The sequence below is a fragment of the Delphinapterus leucas genome, chromosome 15 (genome assembly GCF_059928025.1).
Source record: "Delphinapterus leucas isolate spDelLeu-1000000601 "Yukka" chromosome 15, BTC_Dleu_Yukka2, whole genome shotgun sequence".
Taxonomy (NCBI): domain Eukaryota; kingdom Metazoa; phylum Chordata; class Mammalia; order Artiodactyla; family Monodontidae; genus Delphinapterus; species Delphinapterus leucas.
The window spans coordinates 29,627,999-29,652,823 of NC_143143.1; the positions used below are offsets into that span (position 1 = coordinate 29,627,999).

At 36.4% G+C, this 24,825-nt stretch overlaps 1 protein-coding gene across 7 annotated transcripts in view; it reads right to left on the reverse strand.

The window, feature by feature from the left end:
* Positions 1–24,825, reverse strand: part of ATF7IP2 (activating transcription factor 7 interacting protein 2) — a 75,000-nt gene that overhangs the window by 45,508 nt on the left and 4,667 nt on the right. For all 7 annotated transcript variants that reach the window (XR_016387814.1, XM_022552183.3, XM_089896172.1 and 4 more), the window contains 4 exons: positions 15,961–16,817; positions 14,819–14,943; positions 10,920–11,054; positions 10,261–10,359 (listed from right to left, as the gene is read on the reverse strand). Coding sequence is in view for 6 of the 7 variants with exons in the window: in XM_022552183.3 (XP_022407891.1) it covers positions 10,261–10,359; positions 10,920–11,054; positions 14,819–14,943; positions 15,961–16,807 (1,206 nt within the window). In the remaining variant the exon portion in view is untranslated. The remainder of the gene's footprint in view (positions 1–10,260; positions 10,360–10,919; positions 11,055–14,818; positions 14,944–15,960; positions 16,818–24,825) is intronic.

The following is a 24,825-nucleotide window of genomic DNA, read 5'->3' on the forward strand; positions in this document are numbered from 1 at the left end:
ACATTAGACTTCAACAAGGAAACTTTTACTTTTGTTATACTTCTAATAAGAGTGAAGACCAGAAATAAATCAATTTTCCAAGTTGCTCTTCTAGTTGATGAGTTTTGGATAGGCTAAGAATTTCCCCAATCAAATCCTGGTTCCTTTTTGCTAAAGTTTCTCCTTCAATTTATCTCTTCTCTCTCACATTTTACTGTAAGAAGCAAGAAACCAAGCCAAACCTTCAACATTTTGCTCAAAAATCTCATCAGCCTAATAAACATGCAAGTTTATCACTTACAAATTCTGCTTTCCATATCACTGTAGGTCACATTTCAGCTAAGCTTCCTGCCACTATGTAACAAGAACCCCATCCCCTCCCCAATTTCCAATAACATGTTCCTCTTTTGAGTCCTCACCAACAGTGCTTTTAATTATCCGTATTTCTACCAAAAGTTTATGAAGATTTAGGTATTCTCTTAGACTATACAGGGTTTCTCTACAATGTTCCTCATTTCCTCCTGAGCCCTCACTTGCAGACTTTATCATCTATATTTCTATAATACTAAGAGTCTGTTCAAGGCAATCCAGGCTTTTGAAAAATCATGCGCCTTAATATTCTTCCAGCCTCTACCATTCCAAATCCACTTCCACATTTTTAGGTATCTGTTACAACAGCATGCCATACTTCCTGGTACCACATTCTATATTAGTTTTCCGAGGCTGTGATAACAAATTACCACAAACTGGGTGGTTTAAAACAACAGAAATTTATTCCGTCACACTTCTGAAGGCCAGAAGTTTGAAATCAGTTTCATTAAGATCAAGTTGCTAGCTGGCTGCATCCCTTCTGGAGGCTTCAGGGGAAAAATCTGTTTCCTTTTTTCCAGCTTCTAGAAGCTGCCAGCATTCCTTGGCTTGTACCCCTTGCCTCCATCTTCAGTGCAATCATCCAGCCTCTGCTTTCATTGTCCCATTTCCGTCTTGTCTTTAACCTTCTTGACTCCTTTTTATAAGGACCCTTGTGATTTTATTGAGCCCACCAGGATAATCTTCCCATCTATAAGCTTCTTTTAGCACATTAAGTAACATACTCACAGGTTCTGGGGATTAGGTCGTGGACATCTTTTAAGGGCCATGATTCACCACGATCAACCATCTTGACACAATTAGCACAGAAGTGACATTTATAGAATATTATACCCAATATTCTTTTCAAGTATACATGAAACATTCACCAAGGGAAAGCATATCTTGGGCTATAAAATAAGTGTCAATAACTCTCAATGTTGCAATTTTACACAGTATGTTCTCTGACCAAAATGAAATTAGATATCTATAAAAATAAGATACCTAGAAATGTGTGGAAATTAAACATATCCTTCTAAATAACCCATGGGTCAAAGAACAATACCATAAGGGAAACTGGAAATTATTTTCAACTGATGGAAAACAAAAATACAATATAATACAGATTATATTATACTCTCTACACTGAAAAGTACATAATATAAGCATTAAGAAGATGCTTAGAGGGTGCTTAGAAAGAGCAGTGCTTAGAAGAAAATTTATAGCTTTAAATGTTTTCTAGTAGAAAAGGTTAAAAATTAATGCTCTTTGTCTCTTAAGAAGCCAGAAAAAGAAGAACAAATTATATCCAAAGTAAGACTAATCAAGAAAAAAAGGAGCCACTTCAGTTTTAATCAGAAACTGGCTGAGGTTGAGTCCAGATCCTAAGCATTTTAAAGCCTAGTTATTCAGAAGCCAGATACAGCAGAAATACATCTACACGTGGAACAACTCCTAAAGAACACCTACTGAACACTGGCAGACCTCAGACCTCCCAAAAGGCAAGAAACCCCCCCACGTACCTGGGTAAGGCAAAAGAAAAAGAATAAACAGAGACAAAAGGATAGGGACTGGACCTGCACCAGTGGGAGGGAGCTGTGAAGGAGGAAAGGTTTCCACACGCTAGGAAGCCCCTTCACGGGCGGAGACTGCGGGTGGTGCAGGGGGAAAGCTTTGGAGCCACGCAGGAGAGCACAGCAACAGGGGTGCGGGGGGCAAAGTGGAGAGGATCGGGGCCGACCAGCACTCACCAGCCCGAGAGGCTTGTCTGCTCACCCGCCGGGGCGGGCGGGGCTGGGAGTTGAGGCTCAGGATTCGGTTGGAGCGCCAGGAGAGGGCTGGGGTTGGCGGCGTGAACACAGCCTGCAGGGGGTTAGTGCACCACGGCTAGCCGGGAGGGAGTCCGGGGAAAAGTCTGGACCCTGCGAAGAGGCAAGAGACTTCTTCCCTCTTTGTTTCCTGGTACATGAGGAGAGGGGATTAAGAGCGCTGCTTAAAGGAGCTCCAGAGACTGGCGCGAACAGCGGCTAAAAGCACGGACCCCAGAGACGGGCATGAGACAGTAAGTCTGCTGCTGCCACCACCAAGAAGCCTGTGTGCGAGCACAGGTTACTATCCACACCCCCTTCCGGGGAGCCTGTGCAGCCACTGTCAGAGTGCCATGATCCAGGGACAACTTGCCTGGGAGAACACACGGCGCGCCTCAGGCTGGTGCAACGTCACGCCGGCCTCTGCCACCACAGGCCCGCCCCACATCCGAACCCCTCCCGCCCCCCAGCCTGAGTGAGCCAGAGCCCCCGAATCAGCTGCTCCTTTAACCCCATCCTGCCTGAGCGAAGAACAGACGCCCTCCAGCGACCTACACGCAGAGGCGGGGTCAAATCCAAAGCTGAGCCCTGGGAGATGTGCGAACAAAGAAGAGAAAGGGAAATCTCTCCCAGCAGCCTCAGAAGCAGCAGATTAAAGCTCCACAATCAACTTGATGTACCTGCATCTGTGAAATACATGAATAGACAACAAATCATCCCAAATTAAGGAGGTGGACTTTGAGAGCAAGATTTATGATTTTTTCCCCTTTTCCTCTTTTTGTGAGTGTATATGTGTATGCTTCTGTGTGAGATTTTGTCTGTATAGCTTTGCTTCCACCATTTGTCCTAGGGTTCTATCCATCCGTCTTTTGTTTTTTAAATTTTTTTCTCTTAATATTATTTTTTATTTTAATAACTTTATTATATTTTATCTACTTTATGTTACTTTATCTTCTTTCTTTTTTCCTTCCTTCCCTCTTTCCTTCCTTCCTCCCTCCCTCCCTCCCTCCTTTCTTTCTTTCTTTCTACTTCTACAAATTCTTTCTTTCTACTTTTTCTCCCTTTTATTCTGAGCCGTGTGGATGAAAGGCTCTTGGTGCTGCAGCCAGGAGTCAATGCTGTGCCTCTGAGGTGGGAGAGCCAACTTCAGGACACTGGTCCACAAGAGACCTCCCAGCTCCACATAATATCAAACGGCAAAAATCTCCCAGAGATCTCCATCTCAACGCCAGCATCCAGCTTCACTCAATGACCAGCAAGCTACAGTGCTGGACATCCTATGCCAAACAACTAGCAAGACAGGAACACAACCCCACCCATTAGCAGAGAGGTTGCCTAAAATCATAATAAGTCCACAGACACCTGAAAACACACCACCAGACGTGGACCTGCCCACCAGAAAGACAAGACCAGCCTCACCCACCAGAACACAGGCACTAGTACCCTCCACCAGGAAGCCGACACAACCCACTGAACCAACCTGAGCCACTGGGGACAGACACCAAAAACAACAGGAACTACAAACCTGCAGCCTGCAAAAGGGAGACCCCAAACACAGTAAGATAAGCAAAATGAGAAGACAGAAAAACACACAGAAGATGAAGGAGCAAGATAAAAACCCACCAGACCTAACAAATGAAGAGGAAATAGGCAGTCTACCTGAAAAACAATTCAGAATAATGATAGTAAAGATGATCCCAAATCTTGGAAATAGAATGGACAAAATGCAAAAAACATTTAACAGGGACTTAGAAGAACTAAAGATGAAACAAACAATGATGAACAACACAATAAATGAAATTAAAAACACTCTAGATGGGATCAATAGCAGAATAACTGAGGCAGAAGAATGGATAAGTGATCTGGAAGATAAAATAGTGGAAATAACTACTGCAGAGCGGAATAAAGAAAAAAAGAATGAAAAGAACTGAAGACAGTCTCAGAGACCTCTGGGACAACATTAAACGCACCAACATTCGAATTATAGGGGTTCCAGAAGAAGAAGAGAAAAAGAAAGGGACTGAGAAAATATTTGAAGAGATTATAGTTGAAAACTTCCCTAATATGGGAAAGGAAATAGTTAATCAAGTCCAGGAAGCACAGAGAGTCCCATACAGGATAAATCCAAGGAGAAATACGCCAAGACACATATTAATCAAACTGTCAAAAATTAAATACAAAGAAAACCTATTAAAAGCAGCAAGGGAAAAACAACAAATAACACACAAGGGAATCCCCATAAGGTTAACAGCTGATCTTTCAGCAGAAACGCTGCAAGCCAGAAGGGAGTGGCAGGACATATTGAAAGTGATGAAGGAGGAAAACCTGCAACCAAGATTACTCTACCCAGCAAGGATCTCATTCAGATTTGATGGAGAAATTAAAACCTTTACAGACAAGGAAAAGCTGAGAGAGTTCAGCACCACCAAACCAGCTCTACAACAACTGCTAAAGGAACTTCTCTAGGCAAGAAACACAAACGATGGAAAAGACCTACAATAACGAACCCAAAACAATTAAGAAAATGGGAATGGGAACATACATATCGATAATTACCTTAAATGTAAATTGACTAAATGCTCCCACCAAAAGACACAGATTGGCTGAATGGATACAAAAACAAGACCCATATATTTGCTGTCTACAAGAGACCCACTTCAGACCTAGAGACACATACAGACTGAAAGTAAGGGGATGGAAAAAGGTATTTCATGCAAATGGAAACCAAAAGAAAGCTGGAGTAGCAATTCTCATATCAGACAAAATAGACTTTAAAATAAAGATTATTAGAAGAGACAAAGAAGGACACTACATAATGATCAAGGGATCAATCCAAGAAGAAGATATAACAATTGTAAATATTTATGCACCCAACATAGGAGCACCTCAATACTAACAGCCATAAAAGGGGAAATCGACAGTAACACATTCATAGCAGGGGATTTTAACACCCCACTTTCACCAATGGACAGATCATCCAAAATGAAAATAAATAAGGAAACACAAGCTTTAAATGATACATTAAACAAGATGGACTTAATTAATATTTATAGGACATTCCATCCAAAAACAACAGAATACACATTTTTCTCAAGTGCTCATGGAATATTCTCCAGGATAGATCATATCTTGGGTCACAAGTCAAGCCTTGGTAAATTTAAGAAAATTGAAAGTGTTTCAAGTATCTTTTCCCACCACAATGCTATGAGACTAGGTATCAATTACAGGAAAAGATCTGTAAAGAATACAAACACATGGAGGCTAAACAATACACTACTTAATAACGAAGTGATCACTGAAGAAATCAAAGAGGAAATAAAAAAGTACCTAGAAACAAATGACAATGGAGACACGATGACCCAGAATCTATGGGATGCAGCAAGAGCAGTTCTAAAAGGGAAGATTATAGCAATACAATCCTGCCTTAAGAAACAGGAAACATCTCGAATAAACAACCTAACCTTGCACCTAAAGCAATCAGAGAAAGAAGAACAACAAAACCCCAAAGTTAGCAGAATGAAAGAAATCATTAAAATCAGATCAGAAATAAATGAAAAAGAAATGAAGGCAACGATAGCAAAGATCAATAAAACTAAAAGCTGGTTCTTTGAGAAGATAAACAAAATTGATAAACCATTAGCCAGACTCATCAAGAAATAAAGGGAGAAGACTCAAATCAATAGAATTAGAAATGAAAAAGGAGAAGTAACAACTGACACTGCAGAAATAAAAAAGATCATGAAAGATTACTACAAGAAACTTTATGCCAATAAAAGGGACAACCTGGAAGAAATGGACAAATACCTAGTAATGCACAACCTGCCAAGACTGAATCAGGAAGAAATAGAAAATATGAACAGACCAATCACAAGCACTGAAATTGAAACTGTGATTAAAAATCTTCCAACAAACAAAAGCCCAGGACCAGATGACTTCACAGGTGAATTCTATCAAACATTTAGAGAAGAGCTAACACCTATCCTCAAACTCTTCCAAAATATAGCAGAGGGAGGAACACTCCCAAACTCATTCTACGAGGCCACCATCACCTTGATACCAAAACCAGACAAGGATGTCACAAAGAAAGAAAACTACAGGCCAATATCACTGATGAACATAGATGCAAAAATCCTCAACAAAATACTAGCAAACAGAATCCAACAGCACATTAAAAGGATAATACACCATGATCAAGTGGGGTTTACTCCAGGAATGCAAGGATTCTTCAATATACACAAAACAATCAATGTGATAAACCATATTAACAAATTGAAGGAGAAAAACTATATGATCATCTCAATAGATGCAGAGAAAGCGTTCGACAAAATTCAACACCAATTTATGATAAAAACCCTGCAGCAAGTAGGCATAGAGGGAACTTTCCTCAACTTAATAAAGGCCATATATGACAAACCCACAGCCAACATCGTCCTCAATGGTGAAAAACTGAAAGCATTTCCACTAAGATCAGGAACAAGACAAGGTTGCCCACTCTCTCCACTCTTATTCAACATAGTTTTGGAAGTTTTAGCCACAGCAATCAGAGAAGAAAAGGAAATAAAAGGAATCCAAATCGGAAAAGAAGAAGTGAAGCTGTCACTGTTTGCAGATGACATGATACTATACATAGAAAATCCTAAAGATGCTACCAGAAAACTACTAGAGCTAATCAATGAATGTGGTAAAGTAGCAGGATACAAAATTAATGCACAGAAATCTCTGGCATTCCTATACACTAATGATGAAAAATCTGAACGTGAAATCAAGAAAACACTCCCGGGCTTCCCTGGTGGCGCAGTGGTTGAGAGTCCGCCTGCCGATGCAGGGGACATGGGTTCGTGCCCCGGTCCGGGAAGATCCCACATGCCGCGGAGCGGCTGGGCCCGTGAGCCATGGCCGCTGAGCCTGCGCGTCCGGAGCCTGTGCTCTGCAACGGGAGAGGCCACAACAGTGAGAGGCCCGCGTACCGCAAAAAAAAAAAAAAAAAGAAAACACTCCCATTTACCATTGCAACAAAAAGAATAAAATATCTAGGAATAAACCTACCTAAGGAGACAAAAGACCTGTATGCAGAAAATTATAAGACACTGATGAAAGAAATTAAAGATGATACAAATAGATGGAGAGATATACCATGTTCTTGGATTGGAAGAATCAACACTGTGAAAATGACTCTACTACCCAAAGCAATCTACAGATTCAATGCAATCCCTATCAAACTATCACTGGTATTTTTCACAGAACTAGAAAAAAATTTTTCACAATTTGTATGGAAACACAAAAGACCCCGAATAGCCAAAGCAATCTTGAGAACGAAAAACGGAGCTGGCGGAATCAGGCTCCCTGACTTCAGACTATACTACAAAGCTACAGTAATCAAGACAGTATGGTACTGGCACAAAAACAGAAAGATAGATCAATGGAACAGGATAGAAAGCCCAGAGATAAACTCAAGCACATATGGTCACCTTATCTTTAATAAAGGAGGCAGGAATGTACAGTGGAGAAAGGACAGCCTCTTCAATAAGTGGTGGTGGGAAAACTGGACAGGTACATGTAAAAGTATGAGATTAGATCACTCCCTAACACCATACACAAAAATAAGCTCAAAATGGATTAAAGACCTAAATGTAAGGCCAGAAACTATCAAACTCTTAGAGGAAAGCATAGGCAGAACACTCTATGACATAAATCACAGCAAGATCCTTTCTGACCCACTTCCCAGAGAAATGCAAATAAAAACAAAAATAAACAAATGGGACCTAATGAAACTTCAAAGCTTTTGCACAGCAAAGGAAACCATAAACAAGACCAAAAGACAACCCTCAGAATGGGAGAAAATAATTGCAAATGAAGCAGTTGACAAAAGATTAATCTCCAAAATTTATAAGCAGCTCATGCAGCTCAATAACAAAAAAACAAACAACCCAATCCAAAAATGGGCAGAAGACCTAAATAGACATTTCTCCAAAGAAGATATACAGACTGCCAACAAACACATGAAAGCATGCTCAACTTCATTAATCATTAGAGAAATGTAAATCAAAACTACAATGAGATATCATCTCACACCAGTCAGAATGGCCATCATCAAAAAATCTAGTAACAATAAATGCTGGAGAGGGTGTGGAGAAAAGGGAACCCTCTTACACTGTTGGTGGGAATGTAAATTGATACAGCCACTGTGGAGAACAGTATGGAGGTTCCTTAAAAAACTACAAATAGAACTACCATATGACCCAGCAATCCCACTACTGGACATATACCCTGAGAACACCATAATTCAAAAAGAGTCATGTACCAAAATGTTCATTGCAGCTCTATTTACAATAGCCCAGAGATGGAAACAACCTAAGTGTCCATCATCGGATGAATGGATAAAGAAGATGTGGCACATATATACAATGGAATATTACTCAGCCATAAAAAGAAACGAAATTGAGCTATTTGTAATGAGGTGCATAGACCTAGAGTCTGTCATACAGAGTGAAGTAAGTCAGAAAGAGAAAGACAAATACCGTATGCTAACACATATATATGGAATTTAAGAAAAAAAAATGTCATGAAGTACCTAGGGGTAAGACAGGAATAAAGACACAGACCTACTAGAGAATGAACTTGAGGATATGGGGAGGGGGAAGGGTAAGCTGTGACAAAGCGTGAGAGAGGCATGGACATATATACACTATCAAACGTAAGGTAGATAGCTAGTGGGATGCAGCCACATGGCACAGGGAGATCAGCTTGGTGCTTTGTGACCGCCTGGAGGGGTGGGATAGGGAGGGTGGGAGGGAGGGAGACGCAAGAGGGAAGAGTTATGGGAACATATGTATATGTATAACTGATTCACTTTGTTATAAAGCAGAAACTAACACACCATTGTAAAGCAATTATACTCCAATAAAGATGTAAAAAGAAAGAAAGAAAGAAAAAAAGGAAATACAGATTATACTCGTATCAGAAATGAAATAGAGTATATCACTACAGATCTACAAAGGTTAAAAGGACAAGGGAATTTTATCAATAACTTTATGCCAACAAGATCATCAACTTAGATGAAATGGACAAATTCCTTGCTAAGATAACTTACAAAACTAATACACAAAATGAAATAGGAAAATCTGAATTACTTTATACCTATGAAAGAATTACATTTTCAGGAAAAAGTCTTCCTACAAAGAAAGGTCCTTACCCAGATAGTTTTCAGAGGTGGATTCTATCAAACATTTAAGGAAGTAATAAAAATCTTGCACAAACTTTCAGAAAACAGGGAAGGAAATGCTTCCCAATTGATTTATTGAGGCTAGCGCAAATATGATACTAAAGGGAATAAAGACATAAGAAAAAATTCAGTGAATGTATACTTATGATTAATTTAAATTTTTTTTTTTTTTTTTTTTTTTTGCGGTACCTCTCACTGTTGTGGCCTCTCCCGCTGCGGAGCACAGGCTCTGGACGCGCAGCCTCAACGGCCATGGCCCACGGGCCCAGCTGCTCCGCGGCATGTGGGGTCCTCCCGGACTGGGGCACGAACCCGCATCCCCTGCATCGGCAGGCGGACTCTCAACCACCACGCCACCAGGGAAGCCCTATTTTAAATTTTATATAAAAAATATAAACAGATACTAAACTCTACTTAATGATACCCATGCTGAAATATTTTGGAAGTGTACACTGCAAAGTGTATTTTGATACAAAATACGTTAGTACTTATGACTGTACCAAATATGAACATGGCTTAGGGGATGAGTAGGCTGGCAGATACATGACAAAAATATATTAAAAGAGTAAAGGTAGAAGTTAGACGTTGATTATACAAGCGTTCACTGTAAAATTCTCTCAGCTTTTCTATGTTTGAAATTTTTCATCATGATAAAATGGCGGGGAGGGAGGCAGTACAGGCAATCACAAACCACCTCTCTACTCACTTTATGAAATAAATACAGGTGGCATTTACTTTTGGCTATCTGAGGGTATCTTCTCCAGAGATAGACGAACATTCTAAGTATAAATTTATTGTCTTTTAAACCTATGTCTTCATTGGAAGTATATTCTGCTCTTACAATCCAACTACTTATAATGTGGGGCAAGTAAGTTATTAAAACTCCTATACGTTTATACCAACCTTACAAGCTGTATTGCTGGATACCACGTTTGGTTCCACACAATTCCTATGAGATAACATTACCGTTTTAATACGTCTTTGAAGTTTTTTTATTTTTGTCTAGAAGAGAAAAACAAATAAATACAAACCCAGAGTACCAAATAATATATCATATAGAGATGGAGAGAAAAATATTTGCCAATGTAATTTTGTGAGACTTAGGCATCCACCAAATAAATGAGAAATTCTTATGTAAGCCAAACATTTAAATCAGGTTTGATCTACTATAAGATGTTCAAGAATAGAAGATTAAGAAAATCAAACTTCTAATTGGTCCATAATAAAATTAATGTTGGTAGAAACACCAATTAGCAAGTAACCCTAGAAGAGTAAAACAAAACAAAAAACCTAAAGAAAGTTTGAAACAGGTTATACAAGCTCTAATATAGAATATATTTTGAACTGACACAGAATGGCTGATGGTTCTACAAGTATTTCTCAAGGGCCAATACAGCTGAGATATAATAATTTATATTACCAATGGTATAGCACATCAGGGTTGTGGCCAGGGATCAGATTTGGGTCCACCTTTACTGTTTTCCTTTCCTAATATGTAAAATATCATTAAATTCTACTTTTTAAAAGGACTCAAATGAAATAAAATGAAATTAGAAACTTACGAAGAGTTCATCAGCTATTGCTTCATGTTTACTCCTGCACTGTGTCTTCCCAATGCGTTCAGTCAATTCTTTCAGTTTGTTATCAAATAGTTTGTAATTTATACTACAGATCTCCTGTCGAATCAAATGTCCGACCTAGAATGTTAAAATAAAAACCAAAACACTCCACGTTTCAAATTTAAAAGCAATTTTATTTTCTACTTCTTAAAAACAGCTTTGCTCTTTTCTGGATTTATTGTAACTAACAAAAGGTTCTTTATTTATGTATTTATATTACTATGTCAATAAGGTTTATAAAAGTTAAATAGCAAATTCAGCAGAACACATCTAATATTTAAATATATGGGTAAGTTAGAAATTAATTCTCCTAGTGCTAATTTTAGTTTCCTACAGTTTTGGCTGAATTCCATAATACAAATTAAAGGAATAGTAAAAGTCTATATATATCCCATTTATACTTTTTAATGACCATAGCTGAAACCTAGTATTCTATAAAAAGGGACTCCACTTATCTGAAAACCAGAGCCCAGTGAAAATGGCTGGTTGATCTGTAGTAGACAGAAAGGAAATTATGAAAATTTGAGCCTTGAGCCCACCATTAACAAGCTATATGACCTTCGGGAAGTCACAACATCTCTGAGCTTCATTTTCCTGGTCCACAAATGGGTAGATGTCATACAATGTTGAACAAGTGATGCTCATACGATTTTCATAAGAACATAAAAAGATAATATGCATAAGAGCTCCATAAAATGGAAAACACTGAATTGAAATGAAAGAAATAAATATACAAGATAATCTCCTTTAGTTTTTTTTTTGCAGGGGGAGGGGATGACTTATTGTTAAAGTGAAAAAAGCAATTATGTGACTAATGCTATCTGGCATAATGCATGCTATTCTATCAGACTACAGTAGTTAGCACATGAAACATTAATGAATTTCATTATCTGGCTAGTTTTCAGAAAATAGGTTGGCCTATTTTCAGGTAGCATAATTAATCTCAATGCCTACTGATATGATGGCTTTGCTGAGCCATACATTCAGAAATATCCACTGCAGGTGTTTGCTCAATGTATATGCCCCTTTTAGCAACTTTCACAACAGAGTAGGTAGTCTCTCTTAATAACAAATTCTGTCATGATATATTTAAGGTATTTATTAGTAATATTTATATCTTCCCATAATATCTTGTTTCTTGGTGCTCAAAACTGTAGCACATAGTTTCTATGTTAAACTCCTTTATACTGATGTCACCTAGATGATTAGTCATATTCAGTAATTTTATTTGATTATTCCCAAGGTTTTTCCTTTTCATTCCCTATTGTTCTTGATCTCCAACACTATCATCTACTCGATTTCTTCCGTAATGCTTCATTAACATTTCTACAGTGGTTTCTCAACATTATTAGACATGATTGTCATTTGTACTCTCACAACTTTTAAATATCTGATTAATAACTGCTCAAAACATATGTATTATGTAAATAAGTGCTCAGAAAATCATACTATTTTTACTGACAGCCATTACCTGTCCCCATGTGTGGTTTTTATGGATTACTGCATGCTTGCCAGTTCACTGGCTGAGGTCAATATGTGAAGTTCATACCCTGATGAATCTTGGAATACATATTTAACTGTTTTGAATATGGAAATACTGTTTTGCTAAGAAGCAAAAGCCATACAGTGTTCGTCAAACTTCCCTGGTAAGGAAGAATCATATGGAATACTTGTTAAATTCACAAATTCCTAGGACCTACCCTGATTCACCAATTTCCTGAAAAGAGGCCTGGAAAGAGGCCTGGCACCACTAATGATTCTTATCGGCTAAGTCTGAGAAAAGAGAAGCTTAAAACAATTAGTAGTGAGCTGAAGACACCACAATTTAAACAAGTACTCCTGGTGATTCAGATGGAGGCAGACTCTTAAAACTTGGTTACTTTGGATTAACTGCCCTCCAAGGCATGCGTCCTCTAGTGTAGAGTACACACTTGTTCTCATTTAGTGGTTATGGTCTTCATACAGAAGGAAGACACAATAACCTCCACCAAATACCTCATAAATATCTTCTGCAGATGGTAATGTGTCAAAAATTATGGAATCAGATGAAGTCCTAGCTACAATTTGCAGATGGTAGGCAAAGTGGCCTAAAGATTGGAGAAAAACTGGAAATTGTGTGTGTATGTGTGTGTGTATATACATATATATATATCCCCTATCTGCCTCAACTTTCTGCAATGGTGGGTAGGGTTAACAACTTGGACTTCGGAAGAAAAACCCCTCTACTTCAGTAATTTAATTGGAATCAACCAGGCCAAGATCCTTCTGAAACCTCAAAAGATAAGAGTTAACTGCTCTGGGACTCTCTCAGTAGGGAAGAACAATGTCAGAATGAGAGGCCCTATTCCGCTGGGATTCAAACAAGAAAAACAAAGAGATGTGGTTTAGAGAGTTAACTGTTCAGACAGGAATTAAAATACCAAGTGAGGGAGAGCTAGTTACTGAGAGATAGATAAAAGATAGGAATTAGCTAAAACCCACGCTGTCACCCGACAATGTAAGAAACTTCTGGTGGTAGTGGTGGGGGAGGATAACAAATAAACTGCATTCCTTCAACCTCACTGGCAAGGACCATATTCTGTGTCAACTTGGACCAAGTTTTTTGTGAGGTAGATAATAGTGGTGAATGAAAACCCTGATTTTTCTGTGCCAGTGAAATTAAAATGTTCAAAGATTAAATTTTGTATTTATATGTCCATATCAGAACTTATTTCTGAAATCAGCTACTAATCACTGAGAGTAACACAGCTGCAATCCCCAACTTCTTAAGCTAGATCCATGTTTAACATAATTCCACTACCCCATCCCTGCAAACAATAGAATATTTACATATTTTTTTATTAATGTCTCCTTTGGTCTTGCAGAAGAAAATAAGAAGTAGAAAGGGGAAGTATTGACTCACCTTTTAAGCTGATTCTGCATGAGTCTTTCAATGGTTTCCATTTATTATGTGAATATATGTTGATATAACATGTAACTATGTAATTGTAATGGCCTGTTTTAGAAACAGTGTTTTTGTTTCTGAAACAGCAGGATAGTTTGGATTGGGACATTTTTTTGTCCACTATAGCTGACGACAATCTATCACATAATGACTTTTAGTTGTGGCATTTCAGTGGTAATAAAATAGCAAAACATGATCATCAAAACAAGTCCTGATACAGGACCTACTAAAATTGAAGCTCATTACACTTAAAGTCAGAGTTGATCAGACATTAATGGAAACTGTAGTACAATGAGATGAAATGGGGCAAAAAGAAAAGGAAAAGTACACTTAATGATGCTATAAAAGCAAAACGTCAGATAATGCACCATATCTGTGTAAATCAGGGTAAGTAAACCTTTCCCTAATTTCTTGGAAATTAGGGCAAGTAAACCTGAATGTAGCAGGACTTTGTAATGAACTTCCGGGTTGCCTGGGTCTATGAAGTAGTGGTCAATTGTGGTAATAAACAGCTATAGCTGTAGATCAAGAACACCATGACCAGTACAAAAGAGACAGAATTGTTCACAAAGCTCAAGGTCATGTAGTGTCTGACTTGAAGAGATTTGAGCATAATATTGACTAAAAAGCCCATTCTCTTTCTACCACAGCACTCTACCTTCATGTGATTCTGTAGGTTACTCTGCATAGGATCATTTTGAAGGATCTAGAGATGTTTTGGTGATGTAAACAATTATTTTTCCCTAATATCTCCACCTGCTAATAATTCAGTTTTCATATACCTGCCCTGCATCATGAAAGTTATCTGTACTCATTGTTTAGATCAATTAACTTTTACCATTTTTTACTAATCAAAAGTAAAAGTTTCTGAAGCAAATATTTAAGCCCAATATTTTACCTGTTCCAGCAATGCTGTTTGCTTTCCCAGAGCTAGAGAAATATTTTCATTAACTTGCTCTGAAGTTTTCACACGCTTAACATTTTCTTTGATTTCTGAAAACATCCTCTTCTTTTGATTATGGCCTTGGGGAGATGGAAAGATGAGACAGAAAAATACTCCTTCTAATGAAGGAAACAGGGGAATTCTCTAATTTAGGGACCCCTAAGCAAATTAAAAAACTAAAATGTGACCACAGCAGTATTTTTTAGAAAATGTATAAAAAATTCTGACAAACTAATCCTTAAAAAAAAAGAGTATTTTAGTCCTGGTCTCAGATATACTTTCCTTCCAGAGTATTTAATATACACTTAATACTAACAAAAACAATAAATTACAGCGTTTGATCTTCTGTTTACAGTTATTTACTTGGTGGTCTTACATTATTTTTAGAGTTACTTAGGCAGTCCTACATATTTTTAATAGGTGATCCTACTATTATTTTTAAGCAATTTAAAATTCACCTTGTTAAATGATCACTCTGTAGCATACATAAGAACACAAATACAATTTATCCTAGTAAATCAAGTTTTTCTTATATTTCATTAACCTACAAAAACACCCTTTTAATGAAATTTACTTGTGCTATTTTAATAACTTTATAACCCTAGAACTTCATTGGTTAATTATTTGATGAGTTTCTCACTTTACACACAAACCTGTATGTATTCTTATTATCTATCCGCTTACACTTGGCATGTGATATACAGGCCAATTCTATGGAAAGAAATGGGTTCAACTATTTAAAAAACCCACTCTGCCTTTCAACTAGCCTCCTTATTAATAAATTTAATAAAACTTCAAAAAAAAGAAAAGGTGTAAATGAAATAAACCAAGCAATTTCTATAAACCACCTTTTGATTTTGTTGTACTTTCAAAGGAAAGTGATTGATTCCTTCTTTGCCAGAATTTACTTCCCTTTGGACATAGAGGATACCATTCCCCCTCCCCGCCAAGAATGGTTCAGAAATAAGATACTCTGAAATAATTATCATTTACTGTTTTCCTGTCTATGTGTACTCTACTGTTTCTGAGATTATGAAACTGCCCAAAGCAAAGTAACTATTTTAACTTCTCCAAGAGATACGTAAGTATGCACTTACTGTTATTACTATCAGTGTCAAATGAGGACAGCCACTTTGTATCTGTACTTTCACAACTTAAAATGCTGGAATGACAGGTTCTACAGGATTCTTCACTTTTCAAAATGTCAGCAGCACAGTTACTAGAAATGACTGAATTTACCAAGTTAGGTATTTTATCAACAGGCACAAAAGGGATATCTGAATTTAAAGTTAAAGTGTTATTTTGTCTTTTATCACGAAACTCAGAATTGGAGTTTGTTTCTAAATAGGAAACTATCTTGTCAGTTCTCTTATCATCCAAGGTATTGGTTATTGTAGACTTTGACATCTGAACTACACCACTCAATACACTGGATGGACAGCAAATGGATTTCAGATTACAATCCTCTTCATGTTCAAAAATGGATCGTGTTACACTTGCCTGACATTCAAAATGGCTTTCAAAAGTGTTTTGTGAATCTTTTGCGTCTTGTGTAAAGAGTTTCCTGGGAGATTCTACTGTTTTACTTGGCTTTTCATAAGAGTACACAACTTGTTCTTCAGTGTATTCTAATCTTGTTTTCGAATCAACAATTTCTAGTGGTTTTATTAAGTTCTGAGAAAATACTTTACTTTTTGGTGCACATACTGAAATTTTTATAGAGTCCAAAGAGGAAGCATCATTTTCAGAATGTCTACATTTGCTACTTATGACATCAGTACTTGAATTCTGATTACTACTTGACACATTACTCCCAATTGCTGCTGTTTTTAGTGCTTCAACATTCTTTGACTTATTCAGGATCTCTGCTTGCTTCCGGCAACTTGCAGGCATTGTTTTTCTTGCTTTTAAAATCTTCCGTTTACTTCTATCTGGACTTGCCATCTTTCATATCCTAGAATTTAAGATACCATATTTAAATGAATATCTCTAGCAGACAAAAGTTAACATTTACTTACAATATTAAAATAATGCCGTAACTAATCTTACCAGATTTAGATAATTATTTTTATTGAAAAATATACCCATTTTCATCTGTTATTGATAACTTAAATTTTGTTCTATAACTCTATATAAAGTCAAAATTTATACTGTCAGTAAGCCTCTATTTGATACTAAGTCTGATAATTTATCTGGCCACTTTTTGTTATATCACCTCACTACTATAACCATTAAGTTCTGATTTAAATAATCCAAGTAGGCCATACTTTAGATAATCTAAAGATTAAGTTGCATTTCTTCATAAAAACAAAAAACAATGTTTTGTGTGGAATGTTCCATTTTCTACATACCGTGGCACCTTTTTAAAGCTTTCCTAATGTTCAAATTTCCAAATTAATGGTACTGCACGAGTAATTCTCAACAATCATCAGTATGAAATGAGCACTAAAATACACAACGTGATGCTAGTTCAAATAAGAAAGCCAAGTTAGGTTTCAATACATCCTTAATTCTGAATTATTTCTATTAATTTAAGAAAAATCTACTACATAGCAGGGAAAAATATTTTAGTATTTATTTCTCAGTATCCACATCAAGCCTGATCTGAACCATAGGTAAGTAAATGGTTTAAAAGAAAGGAAAACTGCCAAATTACAAGGCACTTAAAGGCATAATACAAGCAAAAAAAAAAAATTATATAATACATGATAGACCAGTTACCTAACAAACTATAGAGCACTTATTAAACTCGAAGACAGAATCTAAGACATTTTAAGGTGCAAATAACCCAGTCAAAGCTACCTGAATAATCTGATTTATCCTTATCTATTTTCTTACTCAAAGTTTTCATTTACTGTAGTTTTTTCATTCACTATATCATTTGACCAGGAACAGTTCCAGGATTTGTTAGACTTGAAGGCTAAGTGAATATTTATTTAGAAAAAGAAAAAATATCACAAACTCAAATTGCAAAAACCTGTTATGTATACATAAAAATCAGGAAATCCAGAAAAATAGCACATTTTCATTAAGGGCCTGATACAAAATAGAACTCTATTTTCTCTATATGACTACATATTTGATAGCCTTTTCATGAATACAGTATTTGTAATATTCCCCAAAGACAAACCAAATCTTTTCTCTAGCAAGGTTGATCAATTTTTAATTTTTTTATTTTGGGTTTTTTTTTTTTTCCAAACATTTTACTGAAGTACCTACAGAAAAGTGCACATATCATGTGTTCAGTTAAAAGAATTTTCACAAACTGAATACACCCATTTAATCAGAATCAAGATCAAGAAGAGAATGATCCATAGATTCATCAATTATAACAAATATACCACTCTGGTGGGGGATATTCATAATGGGAGAGGTTATGCATGTGGGGGTCAGGGGATATATGAGAAATCTCTGTATCTTCTTAATTTTGCTGTGAGTCTAAAACTACTCTAAAAAAATGAAGTCTGAAAAAAAAGAGCTATAGAAATAAAAGAATTTTGAAAAAAGAATAATTCCAAGGGTCAACTGTACTGGTAACTGCCTAAAAGGTGAAGAAATAGTTTACATGTTGTAGTGAGGGTGAGTGAAATTTATTACTGGGAGCATAAAAAGCAACAACTCAGTCTAATTGGGGGATCACTGGCATCACCATCCTGACATTTAGACTTGAGTCCTTTGCTGCAAATAAGCCACATTTCACAGAGGTCTTTGGAATCGTGGTACTGTCCTGCAGCACAAGGTCAGAAAAACAGGTCATCTACATTTTCTCAAGTCTTAAAGATTTGTCATTTATAATTTACATCCTCAATCCATCTAGATTTTAGGATATAGTTACAGGAAGGGAAGTAATTTTGCTTTCCCTCAGATGTATACTGGCATACCTAGGAGATACTGCAGGTTAGGTTCCAGACACTGCAAATACTGCAATAAAGTGACTCACATGAAGTTTTTGGTTTCCCAGGGCATATACAAGCTATTTATGCTGTAGTGTAGTGTACAATAGACTAAAAAAACAATGTACATACCTTAATTTGAAAATAATTTATTGTCCAAAAAATGCCAAAACAATTCCAATAGGAACGTCAAAGACCACTGATCACAGATCACCATAGCAATATAATAATGAAAAGTTTTGAAATATTGTAAGAATTACCAAAATGTGACAGAGACACAAATGAGCAAAGGCTGTTAGATAAATGCTGCCCACAGACTTGCTCAACACAGGGTTGCCACAACCCTTCAATCTGTAAAAAACACACTATCTGCGAAGCACAATAAAGAGAAGTGCAATGAAACAAGGTATGCCTGTAATTGTTTGAAAGCATCCTATTAATTTTAAACTGTAAAAACATAATCTAATCTGTCCCTTTTATTCTATTTTATCTGGTGATGAAACTCATGCTGAATATATTGCTGTTCATCCCACCAACTTTTTTTAGATGTCTCTTATAAAACCTATTGAAAATATTTTAAACTAATGAATGTCTTTTAATAGGAGAATTTAATCCAATTACATTTATTGTAAATGACACATTAAAGCTTTAGTTTACATTTGGTTTTATGCCCTCTGATTTTTATAACTTGTTATGTTTTACATTTTATTATTTATGTTTATCTCCATGTCATTTTAGTATGAAAATGTCCTATTTTTTTTTTTTTTTTGAGGTACACGGGCTTCTCACCGCCATGGCCTCTCCCGTTGCGGAGCACAGGCTCCACACATGCAGGCTCAGCGGCCATGGCTCATGGGCCCAGCCGCTCCGCGGCACATGGATCCTCCTGGACCAGGGCACGAACCTACGTCCCCTGCATCGGCAGGCGGACTCTCAACCACTGCGCCACCAGGGAAGCCCTGAAAATGTCCTATTTTTTAAGGTCTACAAATGCTTTACAATTCTGTGGAGCCTAGTATATTTAAACATTCCCTAAAAACATTTTTCAGCTAACATTTCATTAACCACTGAGGTCAAGAGATTTCTTTTCACTGAATTTAGAACTTTATATCCCAGGTTTTACTTTACTCTTACATTATATTTACACACACACACACACATTTGATCCTTGAACATAGGGTTTGGGGTTCAACTCTTCGTGCAGTTGAAAATCCACATATAACTTACAGTTGGCCTTTCATATATGTGGTTATGATGCTTTCATATCCACAATTCTCCATCAGCAGATTCAACTGCAGATCATGTAGTACTATAATATTTACTATTGAAAAATACCCACATAAGTGGATCTGCATAGTTCAAACTCATGTTGTTCAAGGGTAAACTGTACTTTCAAGAATAACTCTGGATATTCACATCTTGCTAAAGAACCAGATTTGGCTATTATAAATAATGCTATGAACATTCACGTATAAATTTTTGTGTGAACAGGTTTTCATTTCTCTTGGGTATATGCCCAAGGATGGAATTGCTGATCATACAGTAACTCTACATTTAACCTTCTAAGAAACAGACTGTTTTCCAAAGGGTCTGGACCAATTTACATTCACACCAAGAAAGTATGAGGGATCCAATTTTAGCACCTCTTCATCCATCAATACTCATTATCATCTGTCTGTTTTAGTATTGCATCTTGGTGTGAGTGATGACTTCACTGTCATTTTAATTTGCACTGCCCTTATGGCTAATGATGATGAGCATTATTTCATGAGCTTATTGGCCACTGGTATATTGTTTTTGGGGAAATGACTATTCAGCTCATCTGTCCACTTCAAAATTGGGTTATCTGACTTTTCATGGTTGACTTGTAAGACATCTTTATATATTCCAGATCTGAGTCCCTATAGACATGATTTCCAAACTTTTCCTCACATTTTGTGGGTGTCTTTTCAATTTCTTGATGGTACACTTTGAGAAACTAAAGTTTTAAATTTTGATAAAGGCCAATTTACTTTTTCATTTGTTGCTTGTGCTTTTAGTGTCATATCCAAAAAAAAAAATCACTGCCTAATCCAAGGTCATGAAGATTTATCTCTGTTTAAAAATTTTATTGTTTTACCTCTTGGATACATTTGGAGTTAATTTTTATGTGTGTTAGTAATAAAGTGAGGGAGAAGGTCCACACTTATTCTTTTGCATGTGGACATAGAGCTGTTCCAGCACCTTTTGAAAAGGCCATTCCTTCTCCCTCATTGTTTTGTTTCTCTCATCAAAAACCAATTACCTAGGGCTTCCCTAGTGACGCAGTGGTTGCGAGTCCGCCTGCCGATGCAGGGGACACAGGTTCATGCCCCGGTCTAGGAAGATCCCACATGCCGCAGAGCAGCTAGGCCCATGAGCCATGGCTGCTGAGCCTGCGCGTCCGAAGCCTGTGCTCTGCAACAGGAGAGGCCACAACAGTGAGAGGCCCGCGTAATGCAAAAAAAAAAAAAAAAAAAACCAATTGTCTATATAAATGTGAAGGTTTATTGTTTATTTCTGGATTCTCAATTTTATCCCACTGATATATAGGTATGGCCTTATGCCTGTACCACACTGTCTTGATTACTATAGCTTTCTAGTAAGTTTTGAATTCAGGATGTGTGAGTCCTCAATGTTCAAGACTGTTTTTGCTATTCTGAGTTCTCGGAATATCTATATGAATTTTAGGACCAGATTAACAATTTATGCAAAGAAGCCAGATGGCACTTCAATAGGGATTGTGTTGAATCTTTAGATCAACTTAGGGAGCAATTACCTTCATTCTATCAAGTGTTCTGATCCATGAATATGGGATGTCTTTCCATTTACTTAGACATTTAATTTCTTTCAATAATGTTTACTTTTCAGAGTTAAAGTTTTGCACTTTTTGATACTATTGTTAATGAAACTTCAAAATTTTTCACTGCAAGTACATGGAAATACAATAGAATTTTGTATATTTATCTTGCATCCTGCAACTCTATTGATCTTATTCTCATCTCAGAATAGCTTTTTGCAGATTCCTTAGGATTTCCTCCATACAAGATCATGTCATTTGTCAACAGTTTTATTTCTTCCTTTCCAATCTATTCCATTTTCTTGCCTAATTGTCCTGGCTACAACCTCCTGTACAATTGGCAAGAGTGGACATCCTTGTCTTGCTCCCTATTTAGGAGGAAAACCTTCAGTCTTTAATCATTATGCATAACGTTAACTGTAGATTTTTCACAGGTACCTTTTATCAGGTTAAAAAAAATTTCCCAACTAACCCTACTTCTTTTTTTGTTTTTTTTTTACCATGAAGGAACCTTGGATTTTTGTCAGAATATGCCTTTTCAGCATTAACATGACCATATGGCTTTGTTCTCTATTCTATTGATATGGTACATTCATTAATATATTTTTGGATGTGAAACCAACCTTGCATTCCTGGGATAAACCCTACATGGTCATGACGTTGCTGGATTCAACTTGCTAGTACTTTGTTGACAATTTTTGCACCTATATTCATAAGAGATATTGTTCTGTCATTTTCTTACAGTGTCTTTGATTTTGTTACCAGGATAATACTGGCCTCACAGAATGATCAGGGCAGTGTGCCTTCCTCTTCTATTTCTCTGAAGAATTTGTAAGAAATTGGTATTTTTACACGTTTGGTAGAATTCAACAACAAAAACCATCTGAGTTTTTCTTTGTGTACTAATTCAATCTCTTTACTTGCTTTTCAGATTTTCTGTTTCTTCCTGAGTCAGTTTTGTTCATTTTGGTCTTGTTAAGAATTTGTCTAGGGCTTCCCTGGTGGCACAGTGGTTGAGAGTCCGCCTGCCGATGCAGGGGACACGGGTTCGTGCCCCGGTCTGGGAAGATCCCACACGCCACGGAGCAGCTAGGCCCGTGAGCCATGGCCATTGAGCCTGCGTGTCCGGAGCCTGTGCTCCACGACGGGAGAGGCCACAACAGTGAGAGGCCTGCGTACCACAAAAAAAAAAAAAAAATTTTGTCTAGTTCATCTATAAAACTGATCAGTATATAAGTGAATCGTTCTATAGGAGTCTCTTATTATCTTTTTAACTTCTGCAAGATCAGTAGTAATGCACCCTTTCATTCCAAATTTCAGTAATTTGAGTCTTTTTCATGGTCACTCTAGGTAAAGGTTTGTCAATTTTGTTATCTTTTTGAAAAACAACTTTTGATTTTATTAATTTTATTTTTTTCTTTCTTGATTTTACTAATCATTTCCTTCATTCTGCTTAGGTTTCCTCTTTCTGCATTAAGATTAAAAGTCAGTTTATTGATTTGAAGTCTTCTTTTTAAATATAGGCATTTATCACAACAAATTTCCTAAGAAAAGCTTTAATTGCACCCAAAATGTTTTGTATGTTATGTCTTCATTTCCATTAATGTTAAAGTATTTTCTAACTTCCCTCATGATTTCTCCTTTGACTCACTCATTATTTAGGAGTGTGTTGTTTAATTTCCACATAGCTGTGAATTTCTCAAATTTCTTCTTCTTAGGTTCTAATTTCATTCCACTGTGGTCATAGAATGTAGTTTGTTGTGGTTTCAGTCCTTTAAAATGTGTTGAGGTTTGTTTTATGGCCTAGCATAATGTCTATTTTGGAAAATTTTCTATGTACATTTAAGAAGAATATAATCTGCTTTTGTTTGGTTGAGTGTTCAAAAGATGTTTCTTAGGTCTAGTTGATTTACAGCATTATTAAAGTCTTTTCTAATTGATCTTTCACCTAGTTTTCCATTATGAAAGTGTTGTACTGAAGTCTCCAACTATTATTGTTGAAATTTTCTATTTCTCTGTTCAATTCTTGTCAATATTTGCTTCATATATTTTGGCGCTAGTTAGTGGCATGTTTGTAATTGTTATAACTTCCTAAGGGACTGCACCTTTTATTACAAAATGTCCCTCTTTACCTCTAATATTTATTTTAAAGTCTATTTTGTCTTAAATTAGTATAGCCACTCTAGTTTTCTTATAGTTGCTATTCACATGATTTTTTCTATGCTTTCAACATAATTGTATCTTTCAATCTATGTGTGTCTCCTACAGACAGCATATAGTTGGATGCTATTTTTCCTCTGGTCTGACAATCTGGTATTTGACTGGATTGTTTAATCCATTCACACTTGACATTAACATTGATATAGCTGGATTTCTGGCTACCATTTTACTTTGTTTTATATGTTTCATGTCTTTTGTTCCTCTATCCCATTACTGACATAGGCATTCATTTTTTAATACTTTCTATGTGGCATCACTTCAAAATTTCATTTTTCTGCCTGGTATCATACAGAAATACAATCAGTGCTTTTTTATTGATCGTATCTCCAATTAATTCATTAAATTCACTTATTAAACCAAGTAAGTTCTTTTGAACTTTCTATGTAGTGTCATAATTTTCTTGCTAAGCCTTATTTTTCTTATTGCACTAGTTAGAACCTCCAGTATGCTATGAATGGGTATGCTGTTAGCAGGCATCCTTCACTCATTACCAATCTTGAAAGGAGTGTGTGGTTTCACTAACACCACTATGATTTTTGCTATACGTTTTACAAATGCTCAATATTAGATTAATAAAATACCCTTCTATTCCCAGATTTTATCATTAATGCATTTTCAATTTTATCCTTTTCATATATATTTAGATAATATAATCTCATTTTTTCAATTAACTTCTATCATATTGGTTGATCTCTTAAAATACTAAACCTAGCTTATTTCTGAAAGAAACCTCAGTCAGTCATAATATGCCCATTTTTTTGCTTCATGTTTCTGTATTCAACTTGCTAACATTTTGTTTAGGACTTTGTATCAATGTTATGAGAAAGATGAGTCATTCTTTTCCTTTATCAGGTTTTGAAATCAGGGTTATTTTGGCTTCATATAAAAAACTGGAAAGTCTTTTTCCATTCTCTGAAGAGTTTCTGTCTGCAAATAGTATTACTCCTTTCTTAAATGTTAAAAATAATTCATCACAATGCCATCTGGGCTTGGAGTTAACTTAGTGATAAAGGTTTTCAATTATGATTGAA